This window comes from Staurois parvus, unplaced genomic scaffold (genome assembly GCF_062004578.1).
Source record: "Staurois parvus isolate SC_StPar_1 unplaced genomic scaffold, SC_StPar_1.0 ptg000136l, whole genome shotgun sequence".
Lineage (NCBI taxonomy): Eukaryota > Metazoa > Chordata > Amphibia > Anura > Ranidae > Staurois > Staurois parvus.
The window spans coordinates 13,601,671-13,623,839 of record NW_028317932.1 but is presented as its reverse complement, the minus strand read 5'-3'; the positions used below and the strand labels follow the sequence as shown (position 1 = coordinate 13,623,839).

General features: G+C 44.1%; 1 protein-coding gene across 1 annotated transcript in view; it reads right to left on the bottom strand.

Moving 5' to 3' along the window:
• The window catches only part of FAM221A (family with sequence similarity 221 member A), a 43,819-nt gene extending 26,975 nt beyond the window's left edge, over window positions 1-16,844 (bottom strand). Inside the window, exons 1-2 of the mRNA XM_089673205.1 lie at window positions 16,668-16,844; window positions 6,793-6,966 (exon numbers count right to left, since the gene is read on the bottom strand). Coding sequence (XP_089529331.1) covers window positions 6,793-6,966; window positions 16,668-16,729 — 236 coding nt within the window. The 5' untranslated portion in view covers window positions 16,730-16,844. The remainder of the gene's footprint in view (window positions 1-6,792; window positions 6,967-16,667) is intronic.
• Window positions 16,845-22,169: the final 5,325 nt, after the last annotated feature.

The window sequence follows — 22,169 nt, the reverse complement described above, 5'->3', positions numbered from 1 at the left end:
CATGGCTCCCCAAATCAACACAGACTGTGGAAACTTCACACTGGACTTCAAGCATCTTGCAGTGTGTGCCTCTCCATTCTACCTCCATACTCTGGGTCCTTGGTTTCCAAATGAGATGCAAAAGTTGCTCTCATCAGAAAAGAGGACTTTGGGCCACTGAGCAACAGACCAGGTCTGTTTTTCTTTAGCCCAGGTAAGACGCTTCTGACGTTGTTTGTTGTTCAGGAGCGGCTTGACAAGAGAAATACGACATTTGAAGCCCGTGTCCAGGATCCGTCTGTGTGTGGTGGCTCTTGATGCACTGACTCCAGCCTCAGTCCACTCCTTGTGAAAGTCCCCAACACTTTTGAATGGCCTTTTCCTGACAATACAGGCTGCGGTCATCCCTGCTGCTTGTGCACCTTTTTGTTCCACACTTTTCCCTTCCACATAACTTTCTATTAATGTGCTTTGATACAGCACTTTGGGCACATCCAACTTCTTTTGCAATTACCTTTTGAGGCTTTTCCTCCTTATGGAGGGTGTCAATGATGGTTTTCTGCACAACCGTCAGGTCAGCAGTCTTTCCCATGATTGTGATTCCTACTGAACCAGACTGAGAGACCATTTAAAGGCTCAGGAACCCTTTGCAGGTGTTATGGCTTAATTAGCTGATTAGAGTGGGACACTTTGAGCCGAGAATATTGCACCTTTTCACAATATTCTAATTTTCTGAGATTGTGGATTTGGGGTTTTCATGAGCTGTAAGCCATAATCATCACAATTATGACAAATCACGGCTTGAACTATCTTGCTTTGCATGTAATGAGTCTATCTCATATATTAGTTTCACCTTTTAAGTTGCATTAGTGAAATAAAGTAACTTTTGCACGATATTCTAATTTTTCAAGTTTCACCTATATGTGAACCCAGGCTCAATGAAACAAATGAGAACAGAACTGATGAGTTGGGAACTCTATAAAACCTAGCCAGGTGAATCAAATGGTTTAAGGGGATTTTTAATTCTATAGCAACTGGCACTTGAAGAAGTTCAATAAATAGGAAATCAGAAGAAAGAGAAGTAAATCAAAATAATGTGATGGAGATCTCACATACACTGATCATGTTCTGCACTCATCAGTCTTCCTACCCAGCATATGATCAGTGCATTCCTCCTTTCTCCTCCCTGCTCACCCTCTGCCATACCCTCCATCACACCACTGAACCTTCCCCTCTGCCAACTTAAGTTACAACTCAGCTTCTCCTCTATCTGCCACATGAGTTTCCCTCATACTCCAAGGCAATGTGATAAAGATCCCAAATAATATACCAATCATGTCCCACACTCACCAGTCTTCCTGCCCAGAGTGCGATCAGTGTAGGGAGTGTTGAGTCCTCCTTCCAATCCTCCTCCCCAGCCGACCTCACCCTGCTCTTTTCTCCCGCCTGTCAATTTTACTACCAATTTCACTGCCAGCCCTACTTCTCCCTTCTCACATGACTGCTGGGCCCAGCCCCCCTTGCTCACCTGATAGAGCCCAGGCCCATACAGGAAGACTGGCTATACACCCCTATTGTCAACCCTGGTCAGCTCTCTGCATCATCAATATTGCCTTGCTATCAACTGGACAGGATATAAAATTCAGTTTCATGACTAGCAGGGTGTGAGTAGTATGCATTCACTGTGCAATTAAATCCAGTCTCCCACACAAACTGGGGACATGTTACTGTAGTATATACAGTAATGAATATAAAAAATCACTCTGTGCTACCCTATTTTCCTATCCAAACCCACAAAGCTGAAAGTTTGAGTTATCCCTCTGGATAATCACAACAAATTACATCAAAATACTCAGTGTTATACCCCCACCAGTAATCACATAACTTATTACGTATTACCCCCACCAGTAATCACATGACTTATTACTGATTACCCCCACCAGTAATCACGACTTATTGCTGATTACCTCCACCAGTAATCACATGACTTTTTACTGATTACCCCCACCAGTAATCACATGACGTATTACTGATTAGCCCCACCAGTAATCACATGACTTATTACTGATTACCCCCACCAGTAATCACATGACTTATTGCTGATTACCCCCACCAGTAATCACATGACTTATTACTGATTAGCCCACCAGTAATCACATGACTTATTACTGATTACCCCCACCAGTAATCACATGACTTATTGCTGATTACCCCCACCAGTAATCACATGATTATTACTGATTACCCCCACCAGTAATCACGATTATTACTGATTACCCCCACCAGTAATCACATGATTATTACTGATTACCCCCACCAGTAATCACATGATTATTACTGATTACCCCCACCAGTAATCACATGACTTATTACTGATTACCCCCACCAGTAATCACATGACTTATTACTGATTACCCCCACCAGTAATCACATGACTTTTTGCTGATTACCCCACCAGTAATCACATGATAAAAAAAATGTGCCAAAACCCCGAAAAACGGCCGACCAATTAACCCATTAACGGTGCGAAAATCAGCCGATTTTTTTTTCGGCCGAAAAATTGGCCAATTTTTTGACCCGTCTATGGCCTGCATTAAGCAGAGTTCTATGGAATCCTAAGATTCCTCCAGAATTTCTCAGGTGTTCCTTGTGCTGTGGTTGATTGACCTGCTATTGTGCCTGCATAGTTACAGAGTCAATGGCATTTGGCAGAGCCAGCAACATGACACCAAGAATCTATTTTACTGCTTGCAAAGAGGGGCATTCTTCTTACTGACCACCAATGTAAATCTGGCCATACATGGATTGAAATATTGGCCTGTTCAGCAGGGCCCAGCCAAATTTTGATCCATAAATAGAAAAGATGGCAGTATGACAAGTGCAACACTGCCTGCAAAAAGTGATTAATTGAAAACCCATGCGGAGTAATGTAACTGCATAGATAATAGCTACAAAAATATTTTATTGGATCACATGGATCATAAAGAGGTTAGACATAGACACGGTGAACAAATCATAATAAAATCAAAAAATTAAAAAACATTCAACATCTTCAAATCTGGTTAATTATCGGCAAAAAGGAATCCACATAAGGCAATGAAGTTTCCTAACTACATAATCAAAGAATTCCATATGGTCCCACATAGTATCTGGATAGGGAGATCATTCTTCAGAAATATTCTTTGGTAAACACCACAATAAATGGAATGACTCCTCCACTTGATAATCTACTTGAAGATTTTTTCTTTTGAATATGGCCATCCTCGTAATGTCACTATTAATTATATGTCTTTTTATGTGATTTTGGATTTTAATGTAGTGATGGTTTTTCAACACAAGAGGGCGACATAAACAATTTTATGTGCAATTAAGGCACTATATAAGGCAATGGAAGAGAAGTCCCCTCCCAGTTCTGACGAAGTCTGCGGTGATTGGCAGACGAAACGCGTTAACGTGACGACATCATTACGCTCGGCGTCTTCATAGGGTGCGGTGCCCACGAGGAGGGAAGAAGCAGTTTGCTTCAGCTCCATATTGGAAAGGCACGAGGCATTTAGACCACGATGAGGCTATCATACTAAGCAGCCCGTTCATGGCGACTTAGAGTCACAGCTCACTTCCACCGCTGGCAAGTTATTAGCTTGTTTGGCTTAGATAGCCTCAATCGCTATTTTTACACGGGGAGTATACTCCGTATATTGGGAATCATGTGCCCCTTTTTGGGGGAATTTTTGAACTCCTATCAGAGGAATACATTTATACTACGCTACATACAGTGGGGATCGAAAGTTTGGGCACCCCAGCTAAAAATTTGTATTAATGTGCATAAAGCAGCCAAGGAAAGATGGAAAAATCTCCAAAAGGCATCAAATTACAGATTAGACATTCTTATAATATGTCCACAAATGTTAGATTTTATTTCCATCATTTACACTTTCAGAATAACAGAAAACAAAAAAATGGCGTTTGCAAAAGTTTGGGCACCCTGCAGAGTTAATATCTTGTACTGCCCCCTTTGGCAAGTATCACAGCTTGTAAACGCTTTTTGTAGCCAGCCAAGAGTCTTTCAATTCTTGTTTGAGGTATCTTTGCCCATTCTTCCTTACAAAAGTCTTCCAGTTCTTTGAGATTTCTGGGCTGTCTGTCACGCACTGCTCTTTTAAGCTCTAGCCATAGATTTTCAATTATGTTGAAGTCAGGAGATTGTGAAGGCCATGGCAAAACCTTCAGTTTACGCCTCTTGATGTAATCCCCCCTGGATTTCGAGGTGTGTTTAGGATCATTATCCATTTGTAGAAGCCATCCTCTCTTTAACTTCAGCTTTTTCACAGATGGCATCAAGTTACCATCCAAAATTTGCTGAAATTTTATTGAATCCATTTTTCCTTCTACTCGTGAGATGTTCCCTGTGCCACTGGCTGCAACACAACCCCAAAGCATGATTGATCCAACCCCATGCTTAACAGTTGGACAGAGGTTCTTTTCATTAAATTCTGTGCCCCTTCTTCTCCAAACGTACCTTTGCTCATTCCGGCCAAAAAGTTCAATTTAAACCTCATCGGTCCACAGAACTTGTTTCCAAAATGCATCAGGCTTGTCTATATGTTCATTTGCAAAGTTCAAAGGATGATTTTTGTGGTGAGGACGTAGAAGAGGTTTTCTTCTGATGACTCTTCCATGCACACCATATTTGTACAAGTATCTCTTTATAGTGGAATAGTGTACCACAACTCCAGTGTCTGCCAGATCTTTCTGGAGAGATCGTGCAATCAAACGTGGGTTTTGAATTGTTTTTCTCACAATCCTGCGAGCTGTTCTGTCTGATATTTTTCTTGGTCTTCCAGATCTTGCTTTTACTTCCACTGTTCCTGATGACTGCCTTTCTTAATTACATTCCGAACAGAGGATATTGACATCTGAAAACACTTTGCTATCTTCTTATAGCCTTCTCCAGCTTTGTGAGCGTCAACTATTTTCAGTTTCAGTTTTCTAGACAACTGCTTAGAAGAACCCATGGTGCTGATTGTTGGGGCAAGGTCAGATGAGTCTGGGCATTTAAAACCTTTGAGATTGACATCACCTGGTCTTCCCAGACGATGATTGAGAACAATCCATGACACTGGCAGGTCTCAGCTTGGCAAAGGGGGCAGTGCATGCTATAAATTCTGCAGGGTGCCCAAACTTTTGCAGACGCCATTTTTTTGTTTTCTGTTATTTTGAAAGTGTAAATGATGGAAATAAAATCTAACTTTTGTTGACATATTATAAGAATGTCTAATCTGTAATTTGATGCATTTTGGAGATTTTTCCATCTTTCCTTGGCTTCTTTATGCACATTAATACAAATTTTTAGCTGGGGTGCCCAAATTTTCGATCCCCACTGTATGTGCTGTGATATGTGATATCAGTCTCATATATATCTAAAAGGAACCGCATCATTTCTCAGCAAGAGCAATTTTTGGAAACCCTGCTTTGGGTATATATATTCAGGTACATACTGCCTGCTATAATCAGCTTGGACTTTATATGTATAGACCACCTGGTTTTCCACCCCCATATTCATCATCAGAAACACAAAGACCTGATCTCATTTCAAGTGAGGTGGAGTCTCCTTGATCTTATATATGGTAATATATTTTTTACCCTTACATTTATTCTATTCAGGTATTTTGTTTGATATTCATGATTTATGTTTACACATTCCCAGAATCACTTGCTATTGTGGATTCATTTCCATTTGGGGTGGTCACCCAGGAAGGCTCTACATTCATTTTTTCATGATGGTCAAGCTCATGAGAAGGTAATGGAATTACTAGTTTACCACCAAGTTTGGTTATCCTGTTTTAGTACATGATCAGTGCATATATTATTTTTTTTATGTTTCCACTACAATTATCCTTCTTTGGTTTCCATTATAGGAAGTCATTCCATTTATTGTGGTGTTTACCAAAGAATATTTCTGAAGAATGATCTCCCTATCCAGATACTTTGTGGAACCATATGGAATTCTTTGATTATGTAGTTAGGAAACTTCATTGCCTTATGTGGATTCCTTTTTGCCGATAATTAACCAGATTTGAAGACGTCGAATGTTTTTTAATTTTTTTATTTTATTATGATTTGTTCACCGTGTCTATGTCTAACCTCTTTATGATCCATGTGATCCAATAAAATATTTTTGTAGCTATTATCTATGCAGTTACATTACTCCGCATGGGTTTTCAATTAACCACTTTTTGCAGGCAGTGTTGCACTTGTCATACTGCCATCTTTTCTATTTAGTATCCTGGGTTTATAAATCCACACTTATATTGTAAGTGAGACGGAGATATTATTATGACACGGATATACGTGTCAAACTAGGTGGCTCCTTTATTTTTGTCTGGCAAATTTTGATTCATGCATGCCCACTGCAGCTGAACAGAAGTCAATCTACCAACTGACTTCTGTTCAACTGCCCTATCGTATGAAAGCCAATCAATGAGCACAACAGGCAATATGCTGCAGAGCTTATTTGTGTGTTTTGACAGTGAGTTAATCTCCCCACTGTCAGAATGCAATAGCATAGCAGGGAGGGTTCCCCCATCCACCTCAAATGTGTGGATGGGGGAATCAGGTCAGTTTTTTTTTTGTTCAACCCACTGGTTGAACAAAAGAAACTGACTAATGTGTGGCCAATTTAAGGGTCATTTTCCCACCGACCTCCAATAAATTGGTTTTAGCAGGGATTCCCAAAGGCCTTAAAATTATTTCAAGGGTTTTTCTGGGGTAAATAGGTCGAGAAAGGCTGAACTAGATCCTGGGTATCTTTACCTGTGTGTGCAAAAGCAGGGAGTCTCCGGTCCCACAAGTTTACAGTCTAATCCGGTTGGTGATCTCCAGCTCACAAATAATCTGTTTTGCATTCGATTTGGAAGTACTGTTTTCTTGTATTCCTCATATTCTTCTGGGGTAAAAAGTTTTCCTCCATCATCTTCACCAACAATTCTTAAAAAAAAAAAAAAACAACAAAAAATAAACATAAAAGTCCTGCATTAATCACAATGAGACCAAAATAAAAAGAGAGGATTATGTTATTTTTGTGCACATGATTCACAGTTTAAATCCCAACTCCAGAAAAAAAACTTCTTTTGACTTTGAGTGGAGACATATCAAGACGAAACAAAGGCAGCAATAAAGAAACTCATTAGTAAACTTTCCCCACTGTACCAATAAAAAATATTTTTGATTGTCTCACTATCCCCATTGGGGAGATGTCTCATCACTTTCTGAGCAGAGGTCTACCTAAGGGGGGCACAGACCTCAATAAAAGCCAGGAAGGGGTTCTAACCTCCTCTACTCTATCCAAAAAAAATGTTCTGGCTGAAAACAGTTTTAAAAACTAAATCTGCATGAAACATATTTTTAAACTGTGCAGTTACTTTTAATGCTTGATGCACACTAGCGTTTTGGGGGTTTTTTTAAGCTAACAAAGCTCTGGATAAAAATGCTGGTAATAGTGGTTTTTAGTAGTGTTTAGTAGCGTTAGTATTTTATTAGCGTTTTTATAGTACATGTAGGGAAAAAAAGAGCTAGAAAAAAGTTGTTAGGAGCGTTTTAATAGCGTTTAGAAGCATTTCGCTTTTTTTCTGCCAGAAACAACGCTCCCAAAAACTCAACAAAAACTATTTTTTTTCTGCTTCTAAATGCTGAAGGTTGAAAAGTGCTAATATCCTAAAATAGTGTGCATGGACACACACTATTCACCTTCTACGAGCAGAAAAAAAAAATACAGATAACAGCTTCTAGGAGTTTAAAAAAACAGTGTGCATGGAGCCTAATGCTTCATAAGATTCCCACTTACTTGAGAATTTGACACACAGAAAAATAAAAACAGAGAGAACCATTACAGCTGGGGAGACCTTGACAGAACTCAGGAATGATTGCACTGCAAAAATATTTTACAGGTTTCAGTAGTACTTATTGCTGCTGGATAAAGAAGACAGTCATAAAATTTTGCTCATGTTGGTCTGAATGCTCGCTGTAATACTGCTGCACCGGGAGGGTGTAAAAAGTCAGGGTAGCTCTAGACATTGCATCATCATTCCTTTGAAACGTTCCTAAAGCAGTAAAGATCTACATACTGTTCTGACACTGGGGCTGCACATAAAAACCAAGAGATCATGTTATATATAGGGACTGATAATATTTCAGAAGCCTTTTTACCAGCAGCGCACACAAATTCTGACACCTTACTGACCGCTCTGGCTGACCTCATAAACTTCTGCTGCTCCTATTTTCTAGATCAGGAGTGTCCAAAATATGGCCTGCACACATCTGGCCTACAAGAAGATTTTATTCAGCACGACAACTGTCTGTGTAAATACCCCAGCTGGCTGGTAGTGGATGCCCCGGTCTGTGTATTGTAATATGGAGACTGGTTAATGCACTTCTAGCCATGACCATCCCACAGTCCCCAGCACAAATTTCCCCCCCTCCCTCCACTGTGGTTGGGTGTAGGACCACTGGCACCCTAGAAATCAATACTGTTGCACTACACTAGCATTTACAGGAGGACAAGGTGATGTTTTACATCTTAAACAATGTGAGTGACCTGGTGTTTAAATAGTGTTGTGAGCCGGGTGTTACAGTATTACACTATGTATTTTTTCTTTCCTACATCAAATTGAGTATGGCTGGGAAGAGAAGCTTGGAGGTGTGGGAAGGTGGAGAAAGTTCTCTTGTGCTGGAGTGGAGTTCTGGAGGTTTATCATAAGGGTCTAGGATCCCAAATATACCTAGAAGGCGTTTATTTCACCAGAATCTGGTGAGTGCGGTATATGTTGGCATAAAGCACATTTTTGGTGGAAGCACACACTTCATTGGAAAAAGGACTTATATTTTTGGCACTTGTGGTTATTTTACAGAATTTGTTTTGTTCACAATTTTTCACGTTTTTTGAGTGGGACTATTTATATTAATTTTAATGAATTTATTATTTTTTTTCATGATTTATATAGGATTTAATTATTTGCGCTGTTTGAATGTTTTCATATAGTTTGGTGTAGATTGTACTTATGTACAGCAGCATTTAATTAATTTTGGTACACATAATCATAAATCTCCAGCACCAAATAAATATATTATATTACATATTTCCTCTGTCCAGACCTGCTCTGCCTTCCGGCTTTTGCCTGGATGCTCTGTAGACTGAAAGTTAAGGGGGGACTCTGCTGGGCACACATGGCTGTAAGGATAGCCATACATTATACAATTTTCCTTTAGATTTACCAAAACCATATAATATGAGGTCAATCCTAAACCAATTCAATGTGTATGCAATCAAGCAGGCCCTTGCAATACATACACTATATTGCCAATAGTATTGGGACTCCCCTCCAAATCATTGGATTCAGGCGCTCCAATCACCTCCATGGCCACAGGAGTGTAAAATCAAGCACCTAGGCATGCAGACTGCTTCTACAAACATTTGTGAAAGAATGGGTTGCTCTCAGGAGCTCAGTGAATTCAAGCGTGGTACCATGATAGGTTGCCACCTGTGCAATAAGTCCATCAGTGAAATTTCCTGGCTACTAAATATTCCATGATCAACTGTTAGTATTATAAGAAAGTGGAAGGAACTGGGAACAACAGCAACTCAGCCACGAAGTGATAGGCCACATAAAGTGACAGAGTGGGGTCAGCGCATGCTGAAGCGCACAGTGCGCAGAAGTCGCCAACTGTCTGCAATGTCAATAGCTAAAGACCTCCAAACTTCACATGTGGCCTTCAGATTAGCACAACAACAGTGTACAGAGCATCATGGAATGGGTTGCAATGGCTGAGCAGCTGCATCCAAGCCTTACATCACTAAGCGCAGTGCAAAACATCGGATGCAGTGGTGTAAAGCACTTCGCCACTAGACTCTAGAGCAGTGGAGACATGTTCTCTGGAGTGACACTTCTCTGTCTGGCAATCCGATGGATGTGTCTGGGTTAAGCGGTTTGCAAGAGAACAGTACTTGCCTGAATGCACTGTGCCAAGAGTAAAGTTTGGTGGAGGGGGGATTATGGTGTGGGGTTGTTTTTCAGGGGTTGGGCTTGGCCCCTTAGTTCCAGTGAAGGGAACTTTTAAGGCGTCAGCAAACCACAACATTTTGGTTAATTTCATGCTCTCAATTTTGTCGGGACAGTTTGGGGATGGCCCCTTCCTGATCCAACATGACTGCGCACCTGTGCACAAAGCAAGGTCCATAAAGACATGGATGAGAGAGTCCTGACCTCAACCCAACAGAACACATGTGGGATGAATAAGAGTGGAGACTGCAAGATAGACCTCATCCGACATCAGCGCCTGACCTCACAAATGCGCTTTAGGAAGAATGGTCAAACATTCCCATAGACACACTCCTAAACCTTATTGACAGCCTTCCCAGAAGAGTTGAAGCTGTTATAGCTGTAAAGGGTGGGCCAACTCAATATTGAACTCTACGGACTAAGACTGGAATGCCATTGAATTTCATGTGCGTGTAAAGGCAGGCGTCCCAATACTTTTGGCAATATAGTGTAGAAACTGAATAAGAAAATTGTATGTATGGCCAGCTTAAGGGGGGATGCTGATGTGCACTTCACGGTATGAGCCCTCCATGGCACACCAACACAAATAGGCCTTTGGCCCCTTTCACACGAGTGGACCAATGGGGTCTGCCTATCCATTTTTTCAGGTGGACCAGATCGGTCCATCCATAGACTTCTATAGACTGGCAGATGTCAGCGGTCATCCGATCCGATCCATTCCCCATTTGTCCAGCGGATAAGATGAAAATCGGGTGGAAACGGGCAGGCAGTCCGTTTCTATCCGACCGCAGCAGAGCGGGCAGAGACCTGTCATCCGCCTCCTCAGCGGAGAGATCCCCCGCTAAGCAGGTGGATCACAATGACCAATTCCAGTGTATTTCACCCATTCTGGAAAGCCCAGATGCTGCATACAACTGCCGCAAGTTTATTTATTTTATTGACCGTATTTTTCGCTCCATAAGACGCACTTTTTTCCCCCAAAAAGAGGGGGGAAAATGTCAGTGCGTCTTATGAAGCGAATGTAAAGCGGCCTGTCCGGTATTTCTGCCGCCACCATGTCAGAATATCGGGCCGCTCAGCTCTTCTCTCCTGCAGGACCTTACCTGTTCCTCGCTCCAGCGCTGTACAGTCTTCCCGCGGCGGCTTCTGTGACAGCCGGGTGCCCACTGCGCATGCGCGAGAAGCGCCACGCTTTGTGAATGGTACGGTGTCTTCTGGGACACATGGCAGGTCCCAGAACGCTCCGGGCCATTCACAAATAGCATCGCTTCTCGCGCATGCACAGTGGACACCCGGCTGTCACAGAAGCCGCCGCCGGAAAGAAGGAAGGACAACTCCGCGGAAGTGGGAGCGGGTACCTGTCAAATTCAGGTACCCGTTCCCCCTCCCTCCCCAAAGGTCCGCAGTCTCTGGTAATCTCCTTTTCTGTCTGCTGTCTCTGGTCTTCTGTACTATGTCCACAGTCTCTGGTCATTTCCTGTACTGTGTCCGCATTCTCTGTTCATTCCCTGTACTGTGTTTGCAGTCTCTGGTCATCCCCTGTACTGTGTCCGCAGTCTCTGGTCATCCCCTGTACTGTGTCCGCAGTCTCTGGTCATCCCCTGTACTGTGTCCGCAGTCTCTGGTCATCCCCTGTACTGTGTCCGCAGTCTCTGGCCATCTCCTGTACTGTGTCCGCAGTCTCTGGCCATCTCCTGTACTGTGTCTGCAGTCTCTGGCCATCTCCTGTACTGTGTCCGCAGTCTCTGGCCATCTCCTGTACTGTGTCCGCAGTCTCTGGCCATCTCCTGTACTATGTCCGCAGTCTCTGGCCATCTCCTGTACTGTGTCCGCAGTCTCTGGTCATCTCCTGTACTGTGTTCGCAGTCTCTGGTCATCTCCTGTACTGTGTCCGCAGTCTCTGGTCATCCCCTGTCCTGTGTCTGCAGTCTCTGGTCATCCCCTGTACTGTGTCCGCAGTCTCTGGTCATCTCCTGTACTTTGTCCGCAGTCTCTGGTCATCCCCTGTACTGTGTCCGCAGTCTCTGGTCATCCCCTGTACTGTGTCCGCAGTCTCTGGTCATCCCCTGTACTGTGTCCGCAGTCTCTGGTCACCCCCTGTACTGTCCGCAGTCTCTGGTCACCCCCTGTACTGTGTCCGCAGTCTCTGGTCACCCCCTGTACTGTGTCCGCAGTCTCTGGCCATCTCCTGTACTGTCCGCAGTCTCTGGTCATCCCCTGTACTGTGTCCGCAGTCTCTGGTCATCCCCTGTACTATCCGCAGTCTCTGGTCATCCCCTGTACTGTGTCCGCAGTCTCTGGTCATCCCCTGTACTGTCCGCAGTCTCTGGTCATCCCCTGTACTGTGTCTGCAGTCCATTGGTTCAGAATATTTTTTTTCTTATTTTTCTCCTCTAAAACCTAGGTGCGTCCTATGGAGCGAAAAATACGTTATTTACATTTATGCAGCACTTTACATATATATTTTACATTCACATCAGTCCCTAACCCTCAAGGGGTGTATCTAAGGTCCCTAACTTACATTCATACATACACATACTAGGGCCAATTTAGACAGGATCCAACAAACCTACCAGCATGTCTTTGGAGTGTGGAAGGGAACCAGAGTACCCGGAGGAAACCCACGCAGGTACAGGGAGAACATGCAAACTCCAGGCAGGTGGTGCTGTGGTTGGCATTCAAACCAACAACCCTAGTACTGCCAGGTGGAAGTGCTAACCATTTAGCCAATGTGCTGCTGTGCATGGCTGTTTTCTGGTATAAGGTGGTGCTATTGCAAACCTTAATACACCATACATGCATATTCAAAAAGTAGAACATTTTCTGGGTTTTTTTTGCATATGCCTGTACACCATGCTCAGGTTAACATTGGTGTGCCTATAAACATACGTACAGCCAAACACAGCCATTCATGTCTTTGGAAGGTTCTACACAGGATCTGGGCCTTTCTGGCAAGGGAAAGATGCTGGAACGCACATTGCACAGACCCAAGGCCAAGTGCAAGAGGTCTTACGTGTGTGTATATGTGAATACATTCGTCTCTGAATGCAGGATTTGGGCATTTATTTATCTAGATTTGGGAGCTAAATGCTGTCAAGTGCATGGGCACATTAGTGATAACAGAGCTGCATTTTAATCTATTAAAAAAAAAATCTATTAAAAAAAAACGTTGTACGGATGTGAGTGTGGCGTTCTTTGCGTTCACGTCAATGAGCCTATATACAGTAAAACAAATGCACCTCCACTACAAAGCATCTCAGTGGACAGATGTAAGGCTTCATTCACACAGGCATATTTTTATATTCTGGTTGGAATGCAGGTTTTTGCTGGCAGAGGTAGCAGAAGACTATGTAAAATACACACATTTTGGGTGCTTTCACACTGCTCCTTTGAAAAAAAACACATTAAAAAGCATATGCATAACCAGTGCGTTTTCCGGTTGGCATGCACCTCAAACATGGATATGTGACAAAAAATGTATCAAAAACACAATTGCAGTGCGTTTTTTATGCGTTCACCATTCATTTCAAAGTGGAGCTGTATTTTGCTGTGGTTTTGAAAAGCATACCAAAGATGCAGCATGCAGGATTTTTCGAAATGCACCGCACCCGCAGCACAGTGGTGTGAAGAGTCCCATAGGATTTAAAGGGATATATGTTTATTGCATCTTTAGCAAGGTAAAAATGCAGCAACAACACATCAGTGTGAAAGGGCCCAAAGTACTTGTGTTTATGCTGCATTCACAGGGCCCATATATTGTGAATGGGCCTTTTTTCTGCATTCCTAGCCAGCAGGTGGTAAGTGCAAGTAGCCCATTCAAGTCTATTAGGAGGCAGCAACAGCATGGACACAGCCACTCATCCTAACATGACAGGTGTCCAGGTAAGGCCTGTCACATTAGGAGGATCGGCTCTGTCTGTGCTGCAGCTGGGACCTCATAGACATGAATGGGCTACTTGTAAGTAGTACCTGCTGGCTGTTCTTAGTATATGTGCCTCAATGCATGTGTGAACAAGGTCATAGATGAGTAGATTGCTTCCAATGGTTTCATGCTTGTATGTGTATATATGTTTACACTCAGAAATTCTTCAGGCCCAGTGTCCTACTTCTTTACACCACAGAAACACAGTCCAGATGCATTCTGGATGGGTTTCTGCATGTGCGTTTACATGTGTTCTAATGCGTTCCGATGCGTTTTTGGATGCAACGCTCCATGAACAAAAAGGTTCTTGAGTTACTTTGGGGTATTTGTTTCACATAAGGCCTGATGCATGTTTACACACAATAAACACATGGGAACGCATGTTTCTGCTGCACTCAGGTGTGAATGAAATGTGCTTGGGAGGAACGTTTTAGGCAGCAAGGATGACCTGAGAGGAGAGGTGAGTGTTACAAAAGAAAAACATTTACCTTACCAAAGTCACATAGGAATCGCTTCTTACTAATGCTGATGCGACTTCTGTGAGTGTTCAACACTATGGGCTTAAATCGCTGGGCATTCCTGAAAACAATGAGATTTCCCTTGTCATGCAATTCTGTGCGACTCGAGTCCCATCAAAAGTCGCACTAGTGTGAAGGGGGCTAATTAGTGACTTGTGCATTCAGGTCTGTTTTTGATGCATTTCAGTACAGTTCAGTGCAGAAAAAAACGCAGCATGTTCTCATTTTTATTTCCGAACTGGAATGCACTGCAGTGAACAATGCCATCGCTATCCATACAACCTACCAGCCCTTATGTGGTGCAAATGTTCATTTTCAGACGCAGCTGTGTGTACAGTATGGCCCATCGATTCTGACAGTGCTGCATTTCCATTTTACAGATTCTAAACTCTTATGAGTAGGGCCCTCTTAATCCTCTTGTTTTCATTATATTGTAGCTGTACTGTCTCCTTTTTTATTGTAAGGCGCTGCGCAAATTGTTGGCGCTATACAAGTCCTGTATAATGATAATAATATGTGTACAGAACTATATGCTGTGTTCATCTAAACGCAGTGTTTTAGATATCTGTGTGCATGAGCCCTAAGGGTCGGTTCACACTATAAAAACACAGTCCAGATGCGTTCCGGGTGCATTTCTCCATGTACAAATTTGACGCGTCTGATGCGTTTTTGATACGTTCCAGTTCACTTCTTCCCCTCTCATTTTTCAATTTAAATAGGGACATGTGCATTCCAGTGTGTTCTGGTGCGTTTTACCATGTTCCAGTACAGTTCTGTGCAGGAAAAATGCAGCCTGTTCTACTTTTTTTTCTGAAACTGGAACTGCAAGCACTGATGTGAACTATGGCATTGACAACCATATAACCTACTTTCTGTGTGAACCATTTCAGGTGTGTATTTTACGTTAACCACTCCTTTCACACGAACCATTGCAGGTGTGTATTTTGCGTTAACCATTCCATTCACACGAACCATTGCAGGTGTGTATTTTGCGTTAACCATTCCATTCACACGAACCATTGCAGGTGTGTATTTTGCGTTAACCATTCCATTCACACGAACCATTGCAGGTGTGTATTTTGCGTTAACCATTCCATTCACACAAACCATTGCAGGTGTGTATTTTACATTAACCACTCCATTCACACAAACCATTGCAGGTGTGTATTTTACATTAAACACTCCATTCACACGAACCATTGCAGGTGTGTATTTTACATTAACCACTCCATTCACACAAACCATTGCGGGTGTGTATTTTACGTTAACAACACCCCAAAATCAGTTCACAGAACGCGGTGTGATGTGCAGAATCGGATTGCATGGGTGTAAACAACCATGCAATCCGATTCTAGTGCGAACTAAAAAAGGGTTATGCACCTTTTTGGTATGAATGTGATATGATTTGAGCCATACAAAATGTATGGCTCAAATCGCACCGCACAGAATTTGCATGTGATTTGCACAGGTATGCGGTGTGTTCCCTGTACGAATCCCATGTGGTATGTTGCACGGCACAAGTGTGAACGCAGGCAGTTCAGTGCATCCTGCAGTGTCCAGAGGCAGCACAGGGGTGTTATTTTGTGCATTGAGGCTGATATAAAGGTGTGACTTGGTCCTCAATAGATCACCCCAATGACCCCCTAGGTGTCTGTTTGATGACAGTAACCGCCTGCAGTCTCGGTTCACACTTGTGCGGTGCAGGACACTGCATGTAAATCGCACAACAATCACACCACCTTCCTGTGCAAATCACATGCGATGTCTGTGCCATGCACTTTGAGTCATACATTTTGTATAGATCAAATCCCATCACCTTTTTTCCAGCACCTGATTTGTATCGCATGGATGTTCACACCCATGCAATGCGCTTTTGGCAATCGCACTGCGTTTTGCGATCTGTTTGGTTGTGTCAATAATTTAACACCCGCACCACAGGATTCCTGCACGGCATTAGTGTGAACAAGGGCTCACTCCCCGGTAACAGGGCGATGCATAGTGGGCACAGAGTTGGGTTGGCCCTGCTCCATATTGCAGAATGGAGGACACCCCATGAGCAGTGAGTGACTGGAGTTGTAGTTGTATCTTAGCAACCACTGCAGGTTACAGGGGGAAGTGGAGAGAATGAGAACAAGCGCCCTCCCCTCCCCCTCTGCTCTATACCTCATATAATGAGCACCGCCCACCACTCACCTCCTGTACTCCAGGTACTCGTCTATGGCCCCGGCGGCCCCCGGGAAGTGCAGTCCCTCCATGGTGTCAGGCAGGTGGAGGAGGTGAAGCAGGAAGACAGCTGACACGGAAGGAGCCTGGGCTGTCCCTGTGGGCGGCTCCTCACAACCTGCTACACAGGGACAAGCCTGCACATCCCACACTACTGCTGAGGGCTGGCCCACTCGTGGAACTACAAGTCCCAGCATGCCCATTGGAGATCACACTACAGAGCTGACTCCATGTCTAATGACTTCCCGAGAGCTCTGTCAGCACTTAGTGGACCCAGCAATCCTAGACTGGAAAAACAGGGCTGACCTCAACACTGGAATGATTGCCTCTTCTGCCTAAAGTGATTGCAAAGGTTGTTGTTGTTTATTAAAATAAAAAAGTTGCTGTACTTACCTGCTGCGCATTGATACTTACCTCCTCTTCTGATCTTCTAATTCTTCAATGTACCCCCTCAGGAAGCTGGGCACTATGGGGGCAGATGTTCGGGCGCACTTCCAAGCCGGGCTGTGTACGTCCATAGACACACACAGCATGACTCCTCACAGGATTCCACTGACAGCAGCAAGAGACTATGGCTCCCCCTGCGCTCAGTGTATCCAGTGAGAAGAGGAACGCTAGGTTCACACCTAGGCGTTTGCTGCAGCTTGCGGCTGTGCATTTAAATGGACTGCTGTACCTGCGGGAAACAGAAAAATGGTACCTGCACCTTGGTACCTGCGATTTCCCAGCTGCATTTTCAGATGCATGAGGGTGCCATGAAGAATGAATGGCAGTCCCGCACATCTGCAAAAGCGCACTATGGTTGCGGTATGGGGATAGGTGTGATTTGATGCAACAATGTGAACCTAGCTGAAGAGGGGAGAGCGTGCTGTAGACAGGACAGTGCTGGATCAGTGAAGGAGGCAGGCAAGTGTTTGGGGGGGGGGGGGGGGGGGGCAGAAAATGTATTGGGACATTTTTTACCTTAACCCCTTGCCTACCGGGCACTTTCACCCGCTTCCTGCCCAGGCCAATTTTCAGCTTTCAGCGCTGTTGCTCTTTGACAATTGTGCAATCACATAACACTGTACCCAAATGACATTTTTATCATTTTTTTGAGACGTAAAGCTTTCATTTGGTGGTATTTACTCATTACTGGGTTTTTCATTTTTTGCTGAACAAATGAAAAAAGACCACAAATTTGGAAAAACATTTTTTCTTAGTTTCTGATATACAATTTTGCAAACAGGTAATATTTCTCCTTCACTGATGTGTGTTGATGAAACTGCAGTGATGGGCACTGATAGGCTGCACTGATGGGTACTGATGAGGCAGCACTGATGGGCACTGATAGGCTGTACTGATGAGGCAGCACTGATGGGTACTGACAAGGAGGCACTGATGAAGCAGCACTGATGGGCACTGATAGGCTGCACTGATGGGTAATGATGAGGCAGCACTGATGGGCACTGATAGGCAGCACTGATGGGTACTGATGAGGCAGCACTGATGGGCACTGACAAGGAGGCACTGATGAAGCAGCACTGATGGGCACTGATAGGCTGCACTGATGGGTACTTATGAGGCAGAACTGATGGGCACTGATAGGCAGCACTGATGGGTACTGATAGGCTCAATTGATGGGCACTAGGAGAGGAGACATCTTTGCATGTAGTTTACAACAATCTCAGTTAAATTTCAGGGGGGCTTCTAGTCCCTAGCCCATAAGGGGCAGTTGCTACTGATCCGTAATGTCTGACCGCTTTCAAGGAAAAGAACAGTCCAGGACATGCTTCTGTAAATAGGAAGGAAGTTGTCCCCGTGCATTGATTCTGTTAAGTTGGGCATCTCATAATCCAAGTTCCATCCTGTCACATAATGAGCCTGACATGCAGAGGAAGGCCTCTTGTAAAGCTCCGGCTCAAGGGTCACTGATAGTGGAGCAGTAACCACGAGAGCACAGCAAGGTATGGTCTGCATGGGTAATAGCCGAGGTCATGCTGGAAGGGTGTCTGGAACAGGACAGCTGGAGGCAGGCATGTTTCTCAGCAGAACACTATGGTAGTAGGACGATGTCACAGCAGGACAGACTGGTAGCACAGGCTGGCGGCATGTAGATGGCACAGCAGAGCAGGCTGGTAGCGGACAGGTTGGCAGCAAGTAGATATCACAGCAGGACAGACTGGTAGCAGACAGGCTGGCGGCAGCTAGACGGCACAGCAGAGCAGGCTGGTAGCAGAGGCTGGAGGCAGGTAGACGGCACAGCAGAGCAGGATGGTAGCGGACAGGTTGGCAGCAAGTAAAGGTCACAACAGGACAGACTGGTAGCACAGGCTGGCGGCAGGTAGATGTACCAGATGAAGATGTGCTGGACTGCAGAGCTGTAACAGGCTGGATGAGTAGGATGCAGGGTCAGACGAGCCACTTTGGCAACAGACAAGCAGATCAGGCATAAACGGCAGACAAGAGAAAAGTTGGGTTACAGGCCAGGGTCAGCAGTGGTAGAGGCAGATCAGGCAGAGGCAGAATCCAGAGAACAAGCCGAGGTTAGGGCAGGTAGCAAACAAGCGGAGTCAGAAGCAAGTCGGGTCAAGATCAGAGGTCACACACAGGAGTCAGGATATACATGCACAGAAACTGCAGGCCAAAGAGCAATTAGCCAGTGCAGTAGCACTGTTTAGATAGGCAGTTTGGCGCCAGTCTTGGTGACAGGTGCGTGCCCGATTGCGTGATTGAACATGTGTGCCCATGTGCGTGTGCCTATGTTCAAAATAATAGCAGTGTGTTGAAAAAAGGGAATAAAGCTCAAAATCCTTCTAATAGCTTTTATTTCCATACACACAAATGCATTGGGAACACGACACATTCTATTCCAGAAGAAAAGTGAATATTAGACTTCAAAAAAATAGCAGTGTTTGTATTCTTCTTTACAAACTCAAACATTCACAATATAAACTGAAAAATGTTTGAAGATTTTGCTTTCCTTTGAATCACTTAATTAATATTTAGTTGTATAAGCACTGTTTCTGAGAACTGCTGTACATCTGTGTTGCATGGAGTCAACCAACTTCTGGCACCTGTGAACAGGTATTCCAGCCCAGGATGATTGGACTACATTCCACAGTTCTTCTCTATTTCTTGGTTTTGCCTCAGAAACTGCATTTTTGATGTCACCCCACAAGTTTTCTATTGGATTAAGATCCGGGGATCTTACTTTCATCAGTCCACAAAATGTTGCGCCATTTCTCTTTAGGAAAGTCAATGTGCTCTTTGGCAAATTATAACCTCTTCAGCACATGTCTTTTTTTCAACAGTGGGACTTTGCGGGGGCTTCTTGCAGATAGCTTGGCTTCACATAGGCGTCTTCTAATTGTAACAGTACTCACAGGTAACTTTAGACCTTCTTTGATCTTCCTGGAGCTGATTGTTGGCTGAGTCCTTGCCATTTTGGCTATTCTTCTATCCATTCGAATGGTAGTTTTTCGCTTTCTTCCACGTCTTTCAGGTTTTGGTTGCCATTTTAAGGGCTCGTTCACACTTGACTGTTTTACCAACGCTTGCCAAATGCCCCTATAGCGTTTGGCAAGCATTGGTCCGGCGTTTGCCGAGCGTTTTTTAACGCTCGGCAAACGCCGCATGCGCGGTTTAGCTGAGGTTGCTAGGCATTTGCCGAGCATTAAAAACGCCCCACAAACTCCTAGAATGAAGTTTGAATGGTGTTACCACTCCGCAAACGCCCCGCAACTGCGCCGCAAACGCCGGCCGGGCGTTTGTGGAACGGCCCCATAGACAAGAAAAGGAGGCTTCAACGCCTCCTGACTCGTCCAGAGGCGTCTGCTTTGCCACGACACGCCGCGATGCTACTGCTCCCATTAGAACAGCACCATGTGCTGCAATGTGCAGAATTACCAGAGGCGTTTGGGAAGCGGTAAAAACGCTTCCCAAACGCCTCTCTGCCGCCTGCACACAACGCTAGTGTGAACGTAGCCTAAAGCATTTACGATCATTTTAGCTGAGCAGCCTATCATTTTCTGCACTTTATATGTTTTCCCCTCTCCAATCAACTTTTTAATCAAGGTACGCTGTTCTTCTGAACAATGTCTGGAACGACCCATTTTCCTCAGAATTTCAGAGAGAAATGCACTGTAACCAGCATGTACAACATTTGCTGCCTTCCTTCCTTAAATAAGGGCAATAACTGCCACCCGTTTTTCAAAGAATGAATGACCTCACTAATAGAACGCCACACTGCTATTATTTTGAACACGCCCCTTTCAATTAGTGATTCAATTACACAGAATCAGCAGCATGCATGTCATGACTGTTGGGTCTGTTGGATTTCTTTTACTCTACTACACCTGCTAGTAAATTATTTGCCATGTAGAAATATCATTTCTACCAAAACCAGTGATTGATCCGGTTAGAGATGTCTGACTGCTATTATTTTGAACACAACTGTACTTGTGCACATCTGCCCGACCAGTTGCCGATCTGCGCCGAGAAACTTTACCTGCACTATTGCAAGCCTTCCCTGACACATCCCCTGATAAAATAACAAAAACCAAGCTCATGGACTGTTCACTGACTGCGGATGCAAGTGTAGAAAATGTGTTTTTCCCGGCTGTGCGAACCTTGGAGGGATCCAGAAACACAGCGACCCTCGAGGGTAGCGCTACAAGTAGATTGCCGCTACTGGGATTCACAGTGTGACAAAATGCCTGTGCAAATGGTGCCTAAGACCTACTATAATTTGGTGTATATAGACAGAGTGCTTGTCCCTGTATGCAGTGTAACAGCGCTGCATATTTGCTGCCACTACCCCCTCCCTGTCAATGTTTATTAAGGATGCAGTTGGCTTAACAGCCAATAGCTTTCTAGCAACCAGTGACACTGCAGTGGGCACAGCCTTATGGGGGCACTGAGACACTAGTTTCCCACCAGGTCCGTTCCCTCTATGTGATTGACAGCTGTCTATTGGCTAAGGATCTACCCACTGCCTGCTGTCAATCACAAGAGAAGTGACCTGATGGGGAAATAATGTCTGTAAATCCTCAGTAAGCTCTGTCCTCCAGCTATAAAACTCCGTGCCACTGCACTGTGTGTGTGACAGAGAGGAAGGCCCGAGTGTCTGTATGCACACTCTGAGAGCCATGACAGCACAGCGCTGGAGGGCTCCGTCTGCAGATAGGTCTGTCATAATATACTTCTATGCCGTGCTTACTACTACGTTGTGACCTAAACCTGCACAAGGTAACATTTTTTTAAATAATGAACAAGACTTTACTACCGCTGGCCATACAAGAATCGAAATTCATCCAGTTCAGCAGGGAATGGCCGAATTTTAATCCGGTATGGGCAGTAGGGTTGCCAGTTTATCCCTTTAAACCCGAACACATATTAATTACACAGGTTCTGAGGGTAATTTTAAGCACATAAGCCAGTGTTTATCAACCTTTTTTCAGTCAAGGCACCCTTTAAAATTATGGACAATCT